This window comes from Trichosurus vulpecula, chromosome 2, assembly GCF_011100635.1.
Source record: "Trichosurus vulpecula isolate mTriVul1 chromosome 2, mTriVul1.pri, whole genome shotgun sequence".
NCBI classification, from domain to species: Eukaryota; Metazoa; Chordata; class Mammalia; order Diprotodontia; family Phalangeridae; genus Trichosurus; species Trichosurus vulpecula.
In genome coordinates this window covers 291,000,669-291,023,668 of record NC_050574.1, presented here as the reverse complement: position 1 = coordinate 291,023,668, position 23,000 = coordinate 291,000,669, and the positions used below count along the sequence as shown (strand labels likewise).

Here is a 23,000-nt window from a genome sequence, read left to right as displayed (position 1 = left end):
CATAAGAGAGTGAGGGCAGAGGATACATGTTTCACATACCAATAATGAACTAGGAGGGCTGGAAAGTGCCTGTCACATAAGTAACAGATAAGGAGAGCCATCTCACAACAGGCCACCAAGCAAGCTATTTGAGAGTAGCGATTATTAATTCTTTGTATTTGACTGTCCAGTATGTGGCACATAGTAGGTGCTTAAAATATTTACTGAATTCTATGTTAACACAAAACTACTCCAAAAAGTGGAAAGTTCAGTGAACCAGTCCCTTGTTTACCTCGAAGGACACCAAGTAACTGGTTTGACCAATATTTTTTTTTTTTTACTGAATTGACTCATTGTTTCTGGGTTGAATAATTGTAGGCTAAATCTCTCTGTACAGCTTTGAGTAGTTTCCAGTACAAATAGGCAATTCCAAAGCAAAGTTAGAAGCTTCTTGGGTGTGTAGGACAGATGTATACATAGAGCCAGTTGTTTTCAGTGTAAGCATTTATGTCTGGAAATCATCAAGCCCTACAAATCAGAGCGTGATTTGTTTTACTGTCTAGGTTTAAGAAAGTGATGGAGAAAACATTAATCTCGATTAAACTTAAAAGGGTGTCCTGAGGTTTTGGAAAGCTTGTTTTTGAACATTTCCCAGCACATCAGGGGGGTACAGGTTTTATTATTTGTATGTCCCAGAAACAGTGACACAATTCTGAGCTCGTACCAAGTAACGAATCCTTGTACCCGTTCGACTCCCTCATTCGACCACACGAGGCCACTGGAGCGGGTGACACGCGCACAGCACACACGCGGTAAGCAGCGCCGCGCTTATCGTGTGGTCCTTTCATTAAACAAGCATTAGAACGCAGGCGCGTATGGCTGAAGCCATCTACGCAGCTCTTTGTCACGGCCTCGTACGGTTTCCTCCCTAGTCTTTTCTTCCACACTTCCCTCCCCAGCGAACCTCGAGGTGAAGTTTCTTCCCTGCATTGAAGACACGGAAATTCTGGGCCCGAGACAGGGGGGCCCTGAAGTCTCTAACCCTTCAACAGTGGGCCCTAATGGAGCCTCCCTGGGCCCCCAGTCCCGAGGAGCAGGTTTCATAGCAAGTCCATCCATCCGCCCACAAAGGCACTCTTCCAAACTGTTAATTAGCAGACCGGAATCGGATGAGGGGGAAGGCCGAGCCTGTTCTCTCCCCCACCCGCCCCAGGCTCCGCCGCAGTCGCCTCGCCCCCTTCCCGGCAGCCTTTGCGCTCGCTCTCTCTCCCCTCCCCGCCCCCGCCCACCCCGGATAGCTTCCCCAAGATGGCGGCCGACAGTGAGGTGAGGCCTCTGCCCCTCGGTCTCGGTCCCCTCTCCTTCCCCGAGCCCCCCAGGCTGTGTCAGCTCCCCGGGGCTCAAGCTTTCTCTGTCTTTTTCTTCCCGCAGCCCGAGTCCGAGGTGTTTGAGATCACGGACTTCACCACTGCCTCCGAGTGGGAAAGGTGAGTGAGTCGCCGCTCCGACCCTGGGCTTCCTCCGGTGCCCCACTCCCCGCACCCTCCGCGCCCCCCGGATCCCCTGGCGGCCAAGGGAGGCCCCGGCCCCGCTGCCGCCGCGGGCTCGGTCCAACCCCGGCCCTGCCAGGGCCCTGTGCACCCCCTCTAACCCCATCCGTACTGCCCCCCTCCCTTCAGCCCCTCCCCCTCTTCGGGTCTCCTCCCTCTAGGGCCACCCCCCCCCCCCCACCTTGCCGATTCTCTTCCCCCTCTCCTCCGCTCCCTTTACCCCGCCCCAGGCCATACCCCTTGCCTCCTCGCCTCTCCCCTCTTTTCGAACCCCCTCCCCCCCGACCGTACTTCTCTGTGCCCTACACTCCCCCCGCCCCAGAACCCTCCTCTTCTAGGCTGCTCCTCCCCCCATTCTGTGCCCCCTCCTCTCTAAGCCTCCCCCTCCCCCTGCCCACTGGGCCACTTTTCCGTCTTGCTTTCTGGGAAGAGGAATTGGAGTTAGACGGAACTCGTGTTTGGAATCCCATTTGTTCCTTGCATTACCTGGGGCAGGTTACTTTACCTCCGCGTTGTCTTATCTGCAAAAGAGCGGAGTCAACCAGATGCCTCTTAAGATGCCTTCAAGCTCTAAATCCCGGGGTGATCTTTCTTGCCTACCTCTACGGGAGCCTCGCAGTTATCCCGTGGCTCCCCTGTTTCAACACCAGCAGTTAAATAATTTACCCTGTGGCTTCTTCATTCAGAACTCTTTTTATTTAAAATTATAATCCCAGATGGCCTTTCAGAGCCATATGTTGAGTGCTGGACCCTAAGTTTAAATCTAGACCCTTTGTGACCCGAGCAGGCTACTACTGCCCCTCCGCTTCCTCATCTGTAAAATGGGACTGTTAATTCTCATACTGCCTGCCGCACAGAATTACTGTGAAGAAGTACTTTGTAAATTTTAAATAATTATTATTGTTCTTATTTCCTTTTGGTATGCCTTTTGCAGGAGGAGGTGGACTTCCTTTAGATGACTGTCGGATTTTTCTTTTCCCTTTCAGGGGATTCAGATTGACCTTAAAAAAATAATCCTGCAGTCTTGCTTGCTGAATGCTTTCCTTTGATTTCAAGTTCTTGTGCAGCTATGGATAAAGTACCTTTGTCCTCCCTGTTGCTGCTGCTGCTGTTGCTGCTCCTCCTTTTACTTTTGTTCATGTCAAACCCCAATAAACAGTTGTGGGGACCTAACTCTTCTGTTATTGAAACATTTGGAAGGTTGATTTTGTGAGTAGCCTTGGTTCAGGTTAGGTAATTTCTCTATTCCCTGTTATATGTTTAAAAAAAAAAAAAAGGGGGGTTTTGCCTATGGTGCTTTCAATTTTAATCCTGATGCAGCATTTCAAGAACTCTTCTTAGGAGATAAGATGAAAATTACAGGTGAGCTGGCATTAATTTTGAATCAAATACAAAAGATCCCTACTAGAATGGTGTATAGGATGCATCCAAAATGAAGTCAGAAAGACATCACTCATTTATTGAGTTCTTACAGTATACCCAACCCACACTAAGTAATGTTGAGGGAATAAAGAAGCACAAAACCTGATCCGTAGAATCGAGATCATATAATATATTTGGAGAAATTAGAGTAAAACACAAATATTTCACTTGTTATTAATGCAGATCATAACCCATCTACAATTTAGCCGATGGTCTTTGAGACTCGATGTGGCCAAAAAATTCATTACCTTTTGAATAACCTGGTGATAAGTTAGTTTCTGAATTTAGCCAGGCTAATTCTCAGGTAACAGGCAGACGGTGTTATTGTTGTCCTGCTCCCCACCTCAGCAATTCTTGCCTTTCCAGCTTGGGTAGAATCTGGTGGAGCATTTTTGTCCTTTGGGAAAAAAAATCCAGGGTCACTCCTGCATCATGATGTAGACCTTTAAGGAAGGAGAACATATGCAGTGAGTTCAAACTACAGAGTACCCGGTAGAAAAAAAAAATTACGTGTGCTGCAGTCATTACAAAAAAATGAAGATGAGACTGGAACAATGGATGAGATTTAGATAAGGAGAAGAAATGGAAGGTGAGATTTGGGGAGCTAGGGTAATAAGGACACCTGCTTTACTGGAGCAGAAGTTATGTTATTGGGAAGAAGTAGTAAATAAAGTTGGATAGGGTAGAACCAGATTATAGAGGGGTTTTAAAACCATGTAAATAATATAGGCAGTGGGAAATCTTTGCAAGTTTTTGATCTGTGCTGTAACAACATGAAAAAGGGGGTGTAGGGAGATTATCTTGCAGTTATATGATGGTTACATTGGAGGAAGAAGGGACCTGGAGAGGCAGGGGCACCAACTGCAGGAGGTTGTTGCCATAATCAGGAATCGTGGCAGGATAAATGGACTAGTGTGAAATGTATTTCCCTCCAATGAAATATAAATTTCTTGAGGGTTTGAACTTTAATTTTTGTCTTATATATTGCCCAGTGTTTGACACAAAGCAGGTAATTTACATATGAATTGAAGATTTGTTTACAGATTGGACATAGAATCTGAAATTATAAGGACTCAAAGATGAAGCCTTGGTTTCATGACTTGAATGGTGGTGTCACTGATGGAAAAATGTGATTGTTGGAAAGGCAATTTTTGGTAAAGGGCTAGAGGATGGAAAGATTTTAAGATGAATTTAAAAGGATGAATATCCATGCCAAGTTGTCCTGGCCTAGGAGGTAAAGATTTAGAAATGGCAATCACTTGTCATTCAAAAAGAATGAAAACATTTCCCCCAAGCAAATATACTATAAATTGCCTTTTGGTGGTTTATTAGACATAGAAAAAAAAACTGTCTTAAAAGTGTAGACATTAAGTTATGAGCGTATAGTAAGAAATTTGCTTTTGATTTTCATAGTGAAAACAGCTCAAAATTGAAAGTTTAAAATACTTAGGAAATATCTGTACTTTAAGAAGGAAGGTCTTTTTTCTGTCCTTGAGATTAAGTTTTGGGTGGTTATTTTCCTCTTAAAATTTATAGGGCTTATATGCCCTAGAATTTAGTGTAGGGCCTGAAACATTGTAGGCACTTAATGCTTCTTGATTGATTGTTGTGTGTTTATATTTTTTTAAAGTTTAAATAGAGGCACATACCTTCTTTTTTGGGAAAGAACTGAGGAAATTTTCCATTTTTCAGATATCCCTTGTTTTTGAAATTTGTAGTCTATATTTTTCAGAAACTACTGCTAGAATGATTACAAATGACATTTTAAAAGTTTTTACTGTTACTTCATTTATTGATTTCTATACCATTTATTCCAACTTGTTTTTCATTATTTTTGTTTTGTGTGTTTGTTAGTCTTTGTTTTGAAGGAAATCAATTTAAATTTTTCAGTTACCTGAATCATGAGCTTAGAATCAATATATTAATAATGACCAATAATCTTTTCACAAGGAGACAACTACATTCCGGTGACAAACTGTAACCTAGAGTTTGTCATTCATTACTGCTTTACATCAGAAATGCAATCATATATGTGTGTACACACATGCAGAGTTCACTGAAGGAGAAAACTTGATGTCTTAAATTATAATTTTGTTCAGTTCTCTTGTGCTCTTCTCAACAATAGATTCTGGATCAATGCAACATTGCATTGTATTGCAACATACATGTTCAATTAAAAAACATTTATGTTTTTCTAAGCTTCAGCTTTTAGACTTAACTTTTTCCATTTCTTCGTTGATGAAAGCATTTACTTTTTTTCCTAATCTTACTCTTTATAATCATCGTTTGGTTTGTGTTTCATAAAGTAAATTTATTTACCACTCCTAATCTTTGTGTATTGAGAGCAATGTCCATTTGCTGGTATTGCTGATACTGTGCTTGTTACTCGTGAGAAATGAATGCTAACTTCTGGAGATCTGGTTATTCAGTAGATAATTGAGATTAGGTTAGGTAGTAAAGTGTTTAAATCCAAAGCCTGCAGTTTAAATTGAAATTAGCTTAATGAGGAACTGCCTGGGCCTGTTTGGCTAGAGTGTGGGAAGATACTTCAGAAGCCAAAGTGGAGTTTATATTTTATCCCAGAGGCAGTTAGTGATATTTGGAGCATGTGTAGAGGAGTGAGATAGAATGACTTGTGCTTAAGGAACACTTTGGCAGCTGTGTAGAGTATAGATTGGAGGAGGGGAAGACTTGAGGAAAGAAAACTAGGCTATTGCAGTAATCCAGGTTAGAAGTGATGAGGTTCTAATGTCTGTGTGAATAGTGAAAGGAAAATAGATGCGATAGAAACACAGGATTTGGCAACTGCCTTAATATACAATCTCAATCTCTCTCACTGAGGTTAATTGTGAAACTGAGAGATGAATAAGGGAGATCTTAGTAAACTGATCATTGGTTCCTGAGAAGATAAATGGATTGTCCTTTCATTTTTATTACTATGAGAAAGGAATACTCTAGATAGGCTTCACAATGTAGTAGAAACTAAGGGTCTAAGAATTAGTGGTTTAGTAGAATTTGTTTAACATCTTATGGCCCATTTTCCTCATCCTTTAGTCAGGATAACAGGATTAGGCTGTTTTTTCAGGTAATTAAATGGCATATTAATTTAAGAATTCTTTCTCTTTTTAAAGCAGAATAAAGTATTCTGGGTTGACATGTTTGGAAAGTATTTTTTTTCCCTCCTAGGTTTATTTCAAAAGTTGAAGAAGTCTTGAATGACTGGAAACTAATTGGAAACTCAATGGGAAAGCCACTTGAAAAGGTCAGATTTGCTATTTGCTGTATTAAAAGCCACTTCCTAAATTGTCATTTGCCAAAATAATCCTTTGTATCTTTAAAGTTTAAGCTATTTAAATTTGTGTGTAAAAATTATCTAATGGAAAATGATTACAGGCATATTTAAATCTCTAGCCAAAAAATATATGTTAAGTGCTTGTAAAACATTAAAAAAATAAAGCTTTATACAGAATGCAAGAGTTTGTGGGTGGTTTTTTTTTCCTTCCTTAACTTCCTGATGTGGAGAAAAATAGTAAAGACTTCATTCCTATGCTTTCTCTACTGGATATTAGTGATATATTCATCAGAGTGCTTTCATTAGTTTAAATAAAGGCGCTTAGCAATTTTAGGACTGAGCCTTTTGTTTGACTAGCTGCTCATTGACTGTTTTGATTTATTCAGACCTCTCCAGCTTTGTGACCTTGGGCAAGTTAACTTACTCTCCAACCCTCAGTTTGTTCTTTTGTAAAATCCAGATAGTAGCGCATAACTCAGTTGTAAGAGTCGAGTGAAATAAAATATGTCTTGTAAATGTCTTGTAAATCTTAAAGCTCTATATACGTTCTGGCTACTACTGCTACTATTACCATCACCACTACCACCCGTTTGGCAGTGACACTTTTTTGTCTGCTTCAGTTTTTTCTAAGAGTATAGATAAAGGTATTTGTCTTTCCTGTCTTATAAGTGTATTTGAGAATGTGAAAATTAAAAACTGAGTTCTGTAGTGGAAAAACCATGGAGGTGAAGGGAGGGAGAAATTGGTAGAAGTGAAAATAAAATTTAAAAAAATCTTTAAAGTATTTAACAGTCCCTACCTCAGTTAAGATATGTAAGGAAAGCTGGGTTTCTGCAGATCAATAACACCTTTTATGGACAGAACCAAAGTTTGTTATAAAATAAGTAGAATTCAGAGCAGATAGCCTCTCTGACCTTAAGTACTTTCTTTTTAGTATAGTGTTTGAAATATTTTTATTTTTAAGAAAAATTATAACATAAAGATTATTTACACTATTATAAAAGAAAACTGCTTATATCTCCATGGAGATTTTAGCTGTTTGAACTTCAGATAGATTTCCTAACTAAGTAGATTAGACTACTTTAGATGTTTTAACCTCTTGGGCAAATATTTTAAATGTTACAAATTAATATTTGTATTTTGGTTATGAGATTATTTTAGTGACATTTCAGGACTCTTAAGATGTAAAGCTTTTTGAAAGCTTCAAATGCTGTATTTCCTCAGTAACCACATGAATTGGAGCAGAAAAGTAATAATAAAGTTTTAAATAATTTGAAGAATTGACCCTTTGGAAGCAAGATTTAGTTGACGTGTATAGAGTAAGGTGGTGTGCAATAATGAATGTCTTCAAATTATGGCATAAATTGGAAATTTTCCTTAAAACTCTGAAACATAAACTTAATACCAGATATTAACTATTTAAACACAGTCAGAAAGTTTTAAGTGTATACCAACAGAAGAGATTAAATTACATATGACAGAGGTGTGAATTGTAGACTTATTCCTCACTCATATTTAAGCAAAAGCAAAGGCAAGTAGGATATTTGTAGTAGGCGCTTTAATTATACTCAATACTAGTTAGACCAAAGATTCTTAACCTAGGATCAGGATAGTCTACATAGATTTCATGGAATCTGGAACCGTAATGGGGAAAAAATTCATTTATTTTCATTGACCTCTAGCTGAAATTTAGCCTTTCCTTCAGTTATGAAATTTTTTTTATTAACCATTCTGAGAAGGAGTCCATAGATTTTACCAGACTACCAGAAAGGTCCATGGCACAAAAAAGTTTTAAGAAACACCAATTTAGATGCCTATGCTACTAAGACCTGTTCTGGGCCTCATGAATTAAGAAGGTAATAATGAAAGACTCAATGAGGTTTCAGAAAAGCATCATAAAGTTCATTGATGGATTGAAAAGAAAGGTCCATGGAGGAAGGATAGTAAAGTAAGTCAGATTCTAGAGCTAGATAGAAGACAGAGACAGCAGAAGATGTTGGTTCTTGACCTTATTGAGGATGAATTTAAAGAAAGTTTAACTTAAAACTAGTTTAATGGATTTAGGTTAGATAAAAGCTTGTTAAGAGATTTACGTTTTAAGTGCCAGTAAAATTCTCCAAGGGAAACTGGAATTTTCTTCTCAAAATTACTAAAAAGGAAAAAATTTCATCTGTCCAGGATGGCGTAGGTATGACTGGGTAGATTGAAACTAATCGTTATAGATGCCTTTCAGTCCTATAACTACACGATTTTATGTATGTATGTATACACATATATTTCTTTAAAGTAATTTTTACGAGCTGTTAAATTTGAAGCATGCAAAGGAGAATCAGCTATGGTTGTGTCAGTGTTTCCACCTTTTAAATCCCACTGAAAAATATTATAGGGAGAAAATAATATTAGGAAGATAACATGAATAAAAAGTATTACAATGAGTACATATTTTTCATACCCATTAAATGCGTTGTGTTGATATTTATTCTATAATTTAGAATCTCATAGAAATAATGGCAGATTAAAAATAAATTTGAATTATAGGTTTACCTTGCTTTGAGGAAATCCAAAAGTAAGTGACAAAATAGAAAAATTAAGGGAATAATTAGTTGTATTACAAAATAAATTTTTATTCCTATAACTATAATCTACGAGGATATTAATGATACTCGTTTCTGGCTCATTTTATGTGACTAGTGTATCAAGTAGAGGATTGGAGGATGGAAAAACTTGAGAATCAATCAGAAGTAGAGATTATAAAAATCAAAGGGACGGCAGGATTAAGTTAAATAGAGCTTTTTAAAGTGTACCTCTGTCGTGCTAATTGAGTAAGCAATGTGAATTTATTGTCATTTTTATTTATTTTGCTCTTTCAAGTAGTAACTAAAGCTTTATCAAGTTAGTTTCAGAGAAAAATTTGGGCATGTCTATTAATTTGCAGTGGATTTGTGGCAGCTAGGCAGCACAATGGGCCTTGGAGTCAGGAAGACCTGAGTTCAAATTCTGTCTCACTTACTAGCTATGTGACCCTGGGGCAAGATTTATGACCCCCCTTTGCCTCAGTTTCTTTATCTGTAAAATGGAAATAATAGCATACTACTGTGAGGATCAAATGAGACAGTAATTTTAAAGTGCTAGCACAGTGGTTAGCACAGTGCTATATAAAAGTTAGCTCTGATCACTTACCATTATTAGAAGTTCCATGGCCATAAATGGTATTATAAACAGTTTGTTATAAAATTCTTAATATATAGAAAAACATAGTTTAGAGAAATAGCATCTGTAATCTTTTTTTAAAATTTAATTTATTTAATATATTTAGTTTTCAGCATTGATTTTCACAAGAGTTTGAATTACAAATTTTCTCCCCATCTCTACCCTCCCCACCACTCCAAGATGGCGTATATTCTGGTTGCCCTGTTCCCCACTTAGCCCTTCTTTTTGTCACCCCACTCCCCTCCCATCCTCTTTTCCCTTCCTTTCTTGTAGGGCAAGATGAATTTCTATGCCCCGTTGTCTGTATCTTATTTTCTTTTTCTTTTTCTTTTTTTTAAAATTTATTTAACATATTTAGTTTTCAGCATTGATTTTCACAAGAGTTTGGATTACAAATTTTCTCCCCATTTCTACCCTCCCCCCCCACTCCAAGATGGCGTATATTCTGGTTGCCCTGTTCCCCAGTCAGCGCTCCCCTCTGTCACCCCACTCCCCTCCCATCCCCTTTTCCCTTCCTTTCTTGTAGGGCAAGATAAATTTTTACGCCCCATTGCCTGTGTATCTTATTTTCTTGTTGCATGCAAAAACATTTTTGTTTGTTTTTGAACATCTGTTTTTAAAACTTTGAGTTCCAAATTCTCTCCCCTCTTCCCTTCCCACCCACCCTCCCTAAGAAGTCAAGCAATTCAACATAGGCCACATGCGTATCATTATGTGTAAACCTTCCACAATACTCATGTTGTGAAAGACTAACTATATTTTGCTCCTTCCTAACCTATCCCCCTTTATCCAATTTTCTCCCTTGACCCTATCCCTTTTTGAAACTGTTTATTTTTTATTACTTCCTCCCCCATCTGCCCTCCCTTCTATCATCCCCCCTTTTTTTATCTTCTTCTTCCTTCTTTCCTGTGGGGTAAGATACCCAATTGAGTGTGTATGGTATTCCCTCCTCAGGTCAAATCTGATAAGAGCAAGATTCACTCATTCCCCCTCACCTACCTTCTCTTCCTGCAGAACTGCTTTTTCTTGCCACTTTTATGTGAGATAATTTGCCCCATTCTATCTCCCTTTCTCCCTCTCTCAATATATTCCTCTCTCATCCCTTAATTTGATTTTATTCCTTTTAGATATCATCCCTTCATCTTCAACTCGCCCTGTGCCCTCTCTCTCTACATATGTATACACATACATATAGACATACATACACACATATATACACACACACATATATATATACACACATATATATACACACATACACACACACACACACACACATATGCATATTCCCTTCAGCTACCCTAATACTGAGGTCTCATGAATCATACACATCATCTTTCCATGAAGGAATGTAAACAAAACAGTTCAACTTTAGTAAGTTCCTTGCGATTTCTTTTTCTTGTTCTTTTTCTTGATTACCTTTTCATGCTTCTCTTGATTCTTGTGTTTGAAAGTCAGAATTTTCTGTTCAGCTCTGGTCTTTTCACTGAGAAAGCTTGAAAGTCCTCTATTTTATTGAAAGTCCATATTTTGCCTTGGAACATTATACTCAGTTTTGCTGGATAGGTGATTCTTGGTTTTAACCCTAGCTCCATTGACCTCCGGAATATCATATTCCAAGCCCTTCGATCTCTTAATGTAGAAGCTGCCAGATCTTGGGTTATTCTGATTGTGTTTCCACAATACTCAAATTGTTTCTTTCTGGCTGCTTGCAGTGTTTTCTCCTTGATCTGGGAGCTCTGGAATTTGGCAACAATATTCCTAGGAGTTTTCTTTTTGGGATCTATTTAAGGAGGCGATTGGTGGATTCTTTCAATTTCTATTTTGCCCTGTGGCTCTAGAATATCAGGACAGTTCTCCTTGATAATTTCTTGAAAGATGATACCTAGGCTCTTTTTTTGATCATGGCTTTCAGGTAGTCCAATAATTTTTAAATTATCTCTCCTGGATCTATTTTTCAGATCAGTGGTTTTTCCAGTGAGATATTTCACATTGTCTTCCACTTTTTCATTCCTTTGGTTCTGTTTTATAATATCCTGATTTCTCATAAAGTCACTAGCTTCCACTTGCTCCAATCTAATTTTTAAGTAGTATTTTCTTCAGTGGTCTTTTGGACCTCCTTTTCCATTTGGCTAATTCTGCCTTTCAAGGCATTCTTCTCCTCATTGGCTTTTTGGAACTCTTTTGCCATTTGAGTTAGTCTATTTTTTAAGGTGTTGTTTTCTTCACTATATTTTTCAGTATTTTTTTGTGTCTCCTTTAGCAAGTCATTGACTTGTTTTTCATGGTTTTCTCGCATCCTTCTCATTTCTCTTCCCAATTTTTCCTCTACTTCTCTAACTTGCTTTTCCAACTCCTTTTTGAGCTCTTCCATGGCCTGAGACCAGTTCATGTTTTTCTTGGAGGTTTTTGTTATAGGCTCTATGACTTTGTTGACTCTTTCTGGCTGTATGTTTTGGTCTTCTTTGTCACCAAAGAAGGATTCCAGAGTCTGAGACTGAATCTGGGTGTGTTTTCGCTGCCTGGCCATGTTCCCAGCCAACTTACTTGACCCTTGAGTTTTTCAGCAGGGTATGGCCGCTTGTAGAGTAAAGTGTTCTATGTTCCAAGCTTGGGCGGATGTGCTGCCACACCAGCACTCCTCCTTCCCCAAGAACCCCCAACCCAGACTGGACTTAGATCTTCAGCAGGCTCTTCACTCCTGCTCTGATCTGCCACTTAATTCCTCCCACCAGGTGGGCCTGGGGCACGAAGCAACTGCAGCTGTAGTTCTGTAGCTGCCCCACCTCCGCTGCCCGAGGGGCAGTGGCTGAACAGCCAAACTCTATCACCCTGTCCCCAGCAGCTTTTCCCACTAACCTTCTCTGTTGTGGTAACTGCCACAGCTCACTGATTCAGGGCGCTAGGGCCTGCTCCACCTGGCTCCTGGTCTGGTTGGTCCGAGTTGCCCACACTGGGCTCTGCTCAGCTCTGTGCACGAAAGACCTCACCCAGCAAGCATCCAGACTGTCCTGGGCTGGATCCCTGCTTCCCTCTGCTATTTTGTGGGTTCTGTAGTTCTAGAATCGGTTCAGAGCCATTTTTTATAAGTTTTTGGAGGGACTTGGAGGGGAGCTCACGCTAGCCCCTGCTTTCCAGCTGCCATCTTCAGCATCTGTAATCTTAAGTATTTCCTTTAACATTTAAAATGCCTTTTTAAAAAAGAAAACTGGTATATCAACATAAATATTTCTGAATGAACTTTTGCAAAATAAAATGGCTTATTGTTTCTGTAGATATTTCAGCTATTTAAACTTCAAGTAGATTTCCTCCTATATGGTGCTTGCAGGTCCAGACCCTTATCACTTTTCCCCTTCTTGTTCCTGTCACTCTCAGTTCCTCTTCATTGTTTTGGGGCCAGGTACTTTAAGATGATCTGATCCAAGCTTCTTATTTTACCTATGAGGAAACTGTCTTAGAGATGAAGTAACTTTGTCTAAAGTTACAAGGTAGTAATTGACCAAGTTAGGATTTCAGTTCAGGACTTCTGAGAGCCACGGTGGAGGGCTAAACAGTTAGTGGTAGATACTAAATATAGTAGTGTACGAAACTACAGCACTTCTTAAACCGTGGGTTGCCATCCCATATGGGGTCATGACCCACAGTTTAAGAAGCACTGAAAGGGTCGCAAGTGCAAAAAGTTTAAGAAGCCCCGGTGAAGTATAACTTACTTTGCTAATTGTTGTTTTGATGCCCAAAGTAATTAATGTCTGTGGAAGAGTAAATTAAATTACTACAGAACACTATTTAACACCTCAGGAACTCGCTTACTTTGGGGATTTGTTTGACCCAATAGTCTAGGTAGGTTAGGTTCTTCAGTAAGTGTCTGATTAAACATTTAAAGATCAATTGATTCCATCATACAATGATGTTGAATTGTTGTTCATGATTTCACTTTCACTTATGAAGATTGCAGCTTTTTCATTCCTTTTCATCCTTTTAGATTTTTATCTCTGTACTTGTTCCCTGTCAATTGAATCATGGCAGTTTTATTTTTTTGTCTGTTGTTTTCCCAGTAGCACAGTGCCCAACATATAGTAGGTGCTTAATAAATGTTTTTTTAAATAATGAATGAATGAATTCTTGCCTTTCCATAAATTTATTGGAGTTTGTCCAAGTAATATGCTGGAGATTTTTCTCCAATTATTTTCATTTCTCAAGTGTACTGGCTGGACTATTTCATTGTCTCTACATAACTAGTCTACCTCCCTTTTCAGTCATACAGGTTTTTGATAATTTCTTAGGGTGTTCTTCAAAGGTAGGCCATCTATATATGATAGACACTCAAATTTTAAAATATATATATATATGTGTGTGTGTGTGTGTGTGTATATATATATATATGTGTGTGTGTGTGTGTGTATGTGTGTGTGTGTGTACATATATTTATATATATATATATATATATATATATATATATATATATATATATATATATATATATATATATATATATATATATATATAGTGGGAGACCTAATAAAGTATTTTCTTTTTTGAAAACATGCTCTAAAAGTGACATCCTCTTTGGTCAGGTGTGTTTTAAAATCAGTATTTTGTGATGAAACATTTTTGCATTTTGATTTCATTAAAAACATTGGTAGATAATGATTTATTTCCTTATGACTTTTATTTTCCGTTTTTGGCTTTCATTTTCCACATTTTGTTTGGTAAGAATATTGTACTGAATTTTATATTCAGGGCAGTCTCTAACTTATTAGTGGTTTGTATTCTAGTAGATGGCCATTATAGTTCCCTCCAACTTTCAAATTATTTCATTTGTGAGTGAGTTTTTAGAACTTGGGATAAATTTTTCCCATGTTAGTGATGTTTAGGCTAGGCTACAAAAATATATTTCGCCCATAATATAAATGAAATTATAGTATTGGTAATACAGTCAGTCTGTAATGTAAAACATTTCTTACAAAAGAACAGCTAATCTACCTGGGAATTTACCTCCATGACTGGTACTACCAAAAAAACTCTCCTTTCTCTGTTGCTATTTCCTTTTCCTTCCTTTCTGCCAAAGTTGACTTAACTCCCTGTTGGAGGTTTCACCTTTCACACTCACTGGTGGCTGAAGCTGATCCTGGTTTGCTGTCAAAATTGTCTCCCTTAATTTCCAGGTTTTTGCCACACACAAAGGAGCTGCTATATTTTTGTATGTGTAGGTATTTTGTTCCTCCTTTCATCTTTTTGAGGTCTAGGCTTGATAGTGATATCCTATCCCTGTATTTCCCCTACTTTATCCTTCCATGAAAAACTACCTGGAACTAGAAGAATCACAGCTCCAGTTGCTGAGGCTATAGCAGAAGGAAGTATGATTCTGGAATTGAAAGTTGGTGTTTATAATAGAAATGGATCTTATATTGTCAAAAGCTTACTTTTTTGCTTATGTTGTTATTCATATGGTTGGCTAAGTTCATAGTTTTCCTAATACTAAATTAACCCTGAATTCCTAGTATGAACCCATCCTGGTCATAGCGTATGATGTTTGTGCTAAGTTTTTTTATCTTCTTAGCCAATATTTATTTAAAATTTTGCATCTATGTTCATTACAAATCAATAGTTTTCTTATTTTTCCAAGTTTATGAATAAAGACCATATCTCTATCATAGAAGGAGTTTGGTAGGATTCCCCCCCCTTTTTTTTTTGCCATTTTTGCAAACAATTTATGTAGTATTCGAATGAATTCTTTGAATGTTCTATAGAATTCACTTGTGAATCCATCTGGTCCTGGTTTTTTTTGTTGTTGTTGTTGCTGTTTTTGTTTGTTTGGAAGTTCATTTATTGCTTGTTCAGTTTATTCCTCTGAAATTGGGTTGTTTAAATTAAATTTTTTTCTGTTAATTTGTGGGGTTTTTTTTTGTAAATTTATTTCATTAAAGTTGTTGATATTGTTGAAATATAATTGGACAAGATAGTTCTAATGATATCCTTTATTTTCTCTTTGTTGTGAATCTCTGTTTTCATTTTTGATATCAGTAAAATTTGGTTTTCTTTTTAATTAAATTAACTAATAGTTTGTCTATTTTAGTACTTTTTAAAAAAAGTTTAATTTATTCAGTGGAGCTTAAATTTTTTTTGGTTAATAAATTTCCAGGACTTTTATTTTGCTGTTTTACTGGGTTTTAAAAATTTGTTGATTTTCTAGTATCTAGTTACATTCTCAATGCATTGATGTATTTTTTTTCTCTTTTTTGTTAATAAAAGTGCTTAGAGATAGATATTTTCTCCTAAAGACTGATTTGGCTACATCCTCCAAATTTTATATTGTTGTCTAATTGTTATCTTTATTGAAATATTTTATGATTTTTCTTTGGCCCATTAATTCTTTAGTATTAAATTATTTTTTCTCCAGTTTTTTATTTAATATAATGGCTTTTTATTTAACATAATTTTTGCTGAATTGTAATCAGTAAAGAGTGATAATATTTCTGCTTTTCTGCATTTGTTTTTGATGTCCTAAGACATAATGTTTACAAATGTGCCATACACAGCTAGGTATGCTCCTTTCTGTTTCCATTCAGTAATCACCAGAGATCTGTCATACCCAGTTTTCCTAAGATTCTTTTCAGGTCCTTCTTTCTGTTTTGGTTAGGTGTATCTAGGACTGATGGGGTAAATTGAGGTCTTACATTTTTGTACTATCTATTACTGTCTATTTCTCGTTGTAATTTAGTTTTTAAATCAGTTAATAAATATTTATCAAGGAGGTACTATGTACTAGGCACTGTGCTAAGCATTGGGGATACAAAGAAAGGCAGAAGATAATACTTGTTCTCAAGGGTCTCATAATCTAGTGAGGGAAACCTGCAAACAACTATGTACAAACAGGATAAATTGGAGATAATTAACAGAGGGAAGACACTGGAATTAAGAGAAATGAAGAAGGGCTTCCTGTAGAACAGGGCTATCCAACCTTAGTTTTTATTGAAACAATAGACAATATATTTTGATTTGCCATTTCAGTGGAAGCTCTGCGGTAGCTCGGCTTCCTTTAGTAAAGCATTTATGTAAATTTCGGTGCTTGTAGGTGGGCTGCATAAATCGAACTGCAGGCTATATGTGGCCTGTGGGTCACATTTAGGACAGCCCTGCTGTAGAAGATGGTATTTTAGCTGGTACTTGAAGCAAGCCAGGGAAACCAAGAGGCAGAGAGGAAGGAGAGCATTCCAGGCATGAGGGGCAACCAGTGACAATGCCTGAAGTTTGGAAATGTAATATTTTATTTTGTGTGAGGAACAGCATTTAGAAACTATGCCTTTGGGTGAATGTACAAAGTGTCCCAAAAGGCTCAGTGTAATTTTAAGCTAGTTAAATTTAAAACCAAGAGCTATCATTATTTGGAATGGAGAGAAGACTAGAATCTTTTCCATTAAATTCAGGGGTGAAACAAGGATGCCCCTCATCATCACTTCTGTTTGATATTGTTAAACTTTTAAAGCTTAAATTGGTACTAAGACATTTAGGGACATGGTATATGTTAAATATTGAAATAAATTTATTGTATATATTACCTTTCAGCAAAATATAGTTTACTTCTTTATTGCTTAGTTAAGTCTATTTTTGTTGTTGCCTTGTCTGAAATAATTGCTACCCCTGCTTTTTTATGTTCGGCTGAGACATAATAGATTTTGCTCCATGTTTCAAGTGTGTTAATTATAAATAGCATATTGTTGGATTTTGTTTTCTAATGTAAGTATATATACATATGTGTGTATATATGTTTGTTTCTGTGTGTGTGTATACACACACGTACATATAAAACCAAAAGCTGCTATTTTATTTTTAATGATGATAAGCTAGAATCCTTTCAAATAAATTCACAGGTGAAATAAGGATATCCCTTGTCACCTCTTCTGTTTGATATAGTACAAGAAATGCTGGCTATAGCAATAAGAAAAGAAAAAGGAAATGAGGGAATAATTATAGGTAAAGATGGTAACAAAGTTACCGCTTTTGGTAGATAAGATGAATTGCTTAAAGAATATGAAATGGTCAGCTAATGTTAATTGAAATAGTAGCGTCCTCAGACTTGCGTGATATAGTGGAAATCTACGCAAATCGTTAGCATCCCTGTATAATGCCAATTAAAAACTAGCAGGAAGAGATAAAAAGAGAAACTTGATTTAAAATTATTACAGGATACACACACATACACATAATACTTGGGAATCTATCTTCCAAAGAACTACATGAATACAAGTACGAACAACCACTTACAGAAAGACATAAGTGGAAAAATATTAATTGCTTATGGGTAGGATGGTCCTATATAATAAAAATGACAGGATTACCTAAATTAATTTGCTTATTCAATATCATACTAAGCTACCAAAGAATTACTTTATAGAACTAAGAAAAGTAATAACATATTTGTATGGATTTAAAAAGTCAAGAATATCAAGAGAAATAATGAAAAGAAATGGAAAGGGAGCCTAGTAGTGCCAGCTGTCAAACTACACTGTTGTTGTTAAGTTATGTCCAACTCTTTGTGACCCCACAGACCATAGCCAGGCCCTTCTGTCATCTACTACCTCCCAAATTCTGTCTAAGCATATATTCATTGCACCAAACTATACTACAAAGCAATAATTATTCAAACGATTGGTACTGATTAAAAATAGATTGATGCAGTGGAACAGATTATGTGTACTACTTACAGAAGCAAGTATATCTAATGCCCCGGTTTAAACACAAAGACCACAGCTACTAGGATAAAGGCTCACTTTTTGTCAAAAACTGCTGGGAAAATTGGATGGCAATATTTAGATTTAGACCAATAATACCTCACACTTATTCTAAGAAAAGCTCCAAATGGATACCTAAAAGGTCACATCAAACATTAGAGAAACAAGGGAAAAGTTATCTATTAGATGTTTGGATAGGAGAAAAGGTCATAACCAAATAAGGAACTGAGAGGATCACACATAAAACAGATAATTGTGATTACATAGAACTGAAAAGTTTTTGTACAAACAAATCTAAAAAAGCCAAGATTGAAAGGGAAATAGTTAACTAGGAAAAAAAAATCTTTGCAGCAAGTTTCTCTGATAAAAATCGCATTTCCAAGATTATTTGAGGAACAAATTCAATTATATGAGAAAAAGCCATTTCTTAGTTGCTCAATGGACTAAGGATATGAACTCAAGGACAGAAACCCACACGATAGCTATATGAAAAAATACTTCCATTCACTAATAATTAGAGAAATGCAAATTAAAGCAATTCTGAGATTCAACCTGAAGCCCATCAGCATGGCAAAGAGATTTTGGAAGGCTGTGGGAAAACACATTGATTCACGATTGGTGGAACTAGTGAATGGGTATAACCATTCTGATAAAGCAGTTTGTAATTCTATACTAAAAGTTACTAAAGAGTGCCCATCCTTTGTTTCATCTATATCACTACTAGACCTGTACCTAAAAGAAATCAAATAAAGAAGAAACTATCCTTTATGTACAAAAATATTTATAAGTTCTTTTTGTAGTGGCAAAAAAAACCCAAAACTGGAAACTGTAGGGATGCCCATCAATTCAGGAATGGCTGAATAAATTGTGGTATATGAATATGATGGAGTGCTATTGTACTGTAAGAAATGATGAAAGAGCTGATAATTTAAAATATTTAGATTTAGTGAACTGATGCAGAGTGAAATAAGCGAAAGACAATTCATGTTATAACATCAATATAAAAATGAATGATTTTATAGACTTATAAACTGACAAAAAATGAAATGAGTAGAACCAGGAGAACAATTTACACAATAACGACGCCACTAAAATAAACATTATTGAAAGCTGTAAGAACTACGGTCAACACAAAGATCTTTCATGACTGTAGAACTGATTATGTGATAATGCATTATAGAGAGGTGACAGATTTAGGGTATAGAAGACACACACAGAGACAGCCACTGAGGGAATTTGTTTTGCTTGACTGCATATTTGTTAGAAAAAAATTAATGGGCTAGGGAAGTAGGAGGGAAAGAAAATAGATTTCTGTTAATTAAAAAATAGGTTGGGGGGTTGCTCCTGATATAGAATGTATGCACTTTCAGATGAGATCACTTTATCACTAGTTTTACTTGTTTTACTTTGTTATAAGAGACTTCTCAAAATGTGAAATTAGTCTGTAAATATTTGTAAAGGTAAAATCAAAACATCAATGAAACTTAAAAAAAAATTACAAGTTGGAAGTCCTCAATTCTTTTGTAATAACTATTAAAAAGATATTTAGTTTCTACAGTAATATTAATACTGTATTATATTTTGCTACATGAGCTAAATAGGATTTTGTGGTCTAACCTGAGAACTTAATTTGAAGAAAGTCCAAATTTCAAACAGCTAATTTTCTGATGAACTTTCAGAACACGGTATTTTTGAAGTTAGAGGGTAGCCATGTGGGACAGAGAAGAAGAAAGGGAAGAAAAGCTTCCTTTTTCCCACCCTTATCAAAATTTAATTCAGTGATAGCTTGAGTCTTCCCCTGCTCTAGCTACAGTAATTTTTTTTTTCCTTCTCAAATTGTTTCTTTTTCTTCCACTCAAAATGCCATTTTCTCAGGGCTGATGATTTCTTCTAGTTAGGAAGAAAGCTTTCTGATAAAACTAATTTACACAAGGGTGTAACATGATAGTTACTTAACTTCAGGAGAGAATTCAATAAAAGGACCAACCTCTGGTTAACCCCAATAAATCTGGCAGAATTTTTCTCATGTAACAAAGTGAAGTAAAAAATTGAGACTGTAATGAGAAGTAATTTGGGGTACAGAGGCCATCAAATAGTCTTAGGATGATTGATAGGATTTAAAACTGGGAAAGAACCTTAGAAATTACCAAATCAAAGAATCTTAGAGTTAGAAGGGAACTCAGAGGCAGTCTATTCCAACCCCTACCTGCACAAATGTTCTGTATATAATATGCCAGACAAATTATCATCCATTTTGAAGACTTGTAAAGAAATGTTCCAAGTTGAACCATTAATGGTAACTCTGGCTCCAGCCGTGTAACCAGTTCCAAATCATTTTTATGCTGTTGTCTAGAACACACATTACTTTTTCCGTAAGAATAGGTTGAGAGACTTTACAAAATACTGTGCTAAAATTGAACTATTGCTTTTTTAGTACTTTGATCTGCTAGTATAATAACAAAAGAGCTGTCAAAAATGAAATGGAGGTTAAATTGGCATAACCATTTATTGATTAAGCCATGTTGGCCCTCTGTGATGACTAGGTGTTCACTTACACCTTTTATAATACATTCTAGAATTCTGCTAGGAATCAAAGTCAAGTCTACTGGCTTATAGTTTAAAGATGAGTTGGAATGCAGATATCTTAACTCTAGACCTAATCTCATTCCTTCTATTTTACCGACTGACCTTGTTTAAGGGATTGATACAAGGGGGAAACTCCCCAGGATGTTTTTACTTTTCTTGAAACTTAGGGTTTTTCACTATACGGCCTCTGTTTATCCCCTAACTTTACCTACCTTCCCAGAAGCACCAATATGTACCTTGGTGATACTGAGGTTATATCTGCATTCAGAAAGAATGGGGGGACTGGAGGTGCAGGTACTAGAGTAGTGGCAAGGTCAGTAGTGGCAGTTTGTACTGGTAGTTATTAAGCCTGTAATTATATTTATTTATTTCAACATTTAGTATAACTGTTTAGATTAAACTGAGGGGAAAATGTTTGATGCAGGCTTGAAAATAGGGGCAAATGAATGAATGCATTAAAAAGTGTTAAGTGTCAGGCACTGCTAAGCCTCTCATGCTGTCTTAATTCCAGCCCTTATTAACTGATGCCTGGATTTTCAAAAAATTTTCATTGAAATCTTTCATTTTTATATTGCTCCTATCTCTGAATATATTCTTCCATACATCCTCTATCCAATTGTAACAAAAAAAAAAGCAGGTCAACAAATCTAACCAGTCTATATATACTATGGTCCCCATCCACAGTCCCCCACCTCTAGAAGAGAAAAGGAGGTCTTTCTGACCAGTCATACCCTCTCAGACACCTTTGTTAGTTTTTTTACCTTTCTTACCCTTAAAATGTATATAATTCTCAAACCTTTTCCTTGGACCAACTTTTCTCTTCACTAGACTTTTCCTTGATGATCTCATTAGCTCCTATGAGATAAGTTCACCTCTTCTGTAGGGTCAGGCTTGGCCATTATTACATATCATTTAGTTTCTTTTTCTTTTATTTCTTTTTGTTCTTTCCATTTCTCTTTTCATTGTATATATTATTTCCCCATTCTAATACTTAAATCTGTATTTGTTCACATAAGTCTTCCCATACTTCTCTAAATTCTCTGAATTTATTGTTTCTTATTGTACAACACTATCATTATTTTCACCCAATTTAGCCATCACCCAATTAATGGACATCTGTATTGTTTCCATTCCTTTGCTATTACAAAAAGTTTATGCTTGTGTTATAAAAGAAGCCTATGAACTGGTTTTTCCATTTCCACTCTCTTCTCAATTCTTCTAGTATATCAGTGTCAGTTTAATCTTCCTGATACAGTTTTCATCGTATCTCTCCCCTGCTCAGAAACTTTAGACCTAAATGTCTAATAGGATAAAGTCCAAAATCTTAATCTAGCCTCGAGTCCTTCACAGTCTACTCCTTCCTTTTATTCTTTTTTTTCTGTTAATTGTCTTCATCCAGTACCTCTGCTCCATTCATTGTCCGCTCTGAACATGCCTCCTCTTACCCTAAAAAACCCTCACTTGACCCTTCCATTTCCTTTAGCTATAATCCTATTTCTTTCTCCTTTCACTTCTAAGCCCCTAGAAAAAGTTGGTTCTACTTCCACTTTCTCACCACTAGTCACTTTAAACTCAACTCTTATAGATAGGCTTCCAACCACCAGTCTACTAAAACTCTCTCTGAGGTTGTTAGTATTTTCTTAAGTACTAGCCCTTTCTCAGACCTCAAATTCCTTGACGTCTGCAGCTTTTGACACTATTCTCTCCTGTTTTTTCTCCTGTCTTTCTGACCAGTCATTCCCTCCCAGACATTGTTGTTAGTTTGTTTTTTACCTGTCTCATCCTTAAAATGTGTATAATTCTCAACCCTCTTCCCTGAACCAACTTTTCTCTTCACTAGACTTTTCCTTGATGATCTCTTAGCTCCTATAAGATAAGTTCACCTCAATTTGCAGCCCTAATGTCTCATAAACTCAAATTCTACATTACCATCTCTTCTCAGCTATTCAACAAGCACCTTAACTCACTGTGGCCCAGTTAGATCTCATCTTTCCCCTTAAGCTCTGCTGTCTTCCAAACTTGGGTTTTTCTCTAGAAGGTACCACCATTGTCCCAGTAACTTGGATTCATACACCTTGGAGTCCTTGGATCGGAGGAGGGAGTGTAGGCTGGAAACAGGTTAGATTGTTGCAATAATCCATGCAAGTGCTTGTCAAGGTGTGTATGAAGGTACTATCAATGGTAATAAAAAAAAGGGCATGAATGCAAAAGATACTGTGGTGTTATAGT

The 23,000-nt window shown here is 36.7% G+C and overlaps 1 protein-coding gene across 1 annotated transcript in view; it reads left to right on the top strand.

Annotated features, from left to right (window-relative positions):
• The first annotated feature begins 1,274 nt into the window (after nucleotides 1-1,274).
• RAB3GAP1 (RAB3 GTPase activating protein catalytic subunit 1) overlaps nucleotides 1,275-23,000 on the top strand; it is a 102,408-nt gene continuing 80,682 nt past the window's right edge. The window contains exons 1-3 of the mRNA XM_036744727.1: nucleotides 1,275-1,305; nucleotides 1,411-1,466; nucleotides 6,138-6,213. Coding sequence (XP_036600622.1) covers nucleotides 1,288-1,305; nucleotides 1,411-1,466; nucleotides 6,138-6,213 — 150 coding nt within the window. The 5' untranslated portion in view covers nucleotides 1,275-1,287. The remainder of the gene's footprint in view (nucleotides 1,306-1,410; nucleotides 1,467-6,137; nucleotides 6,214-23,000) is intronic.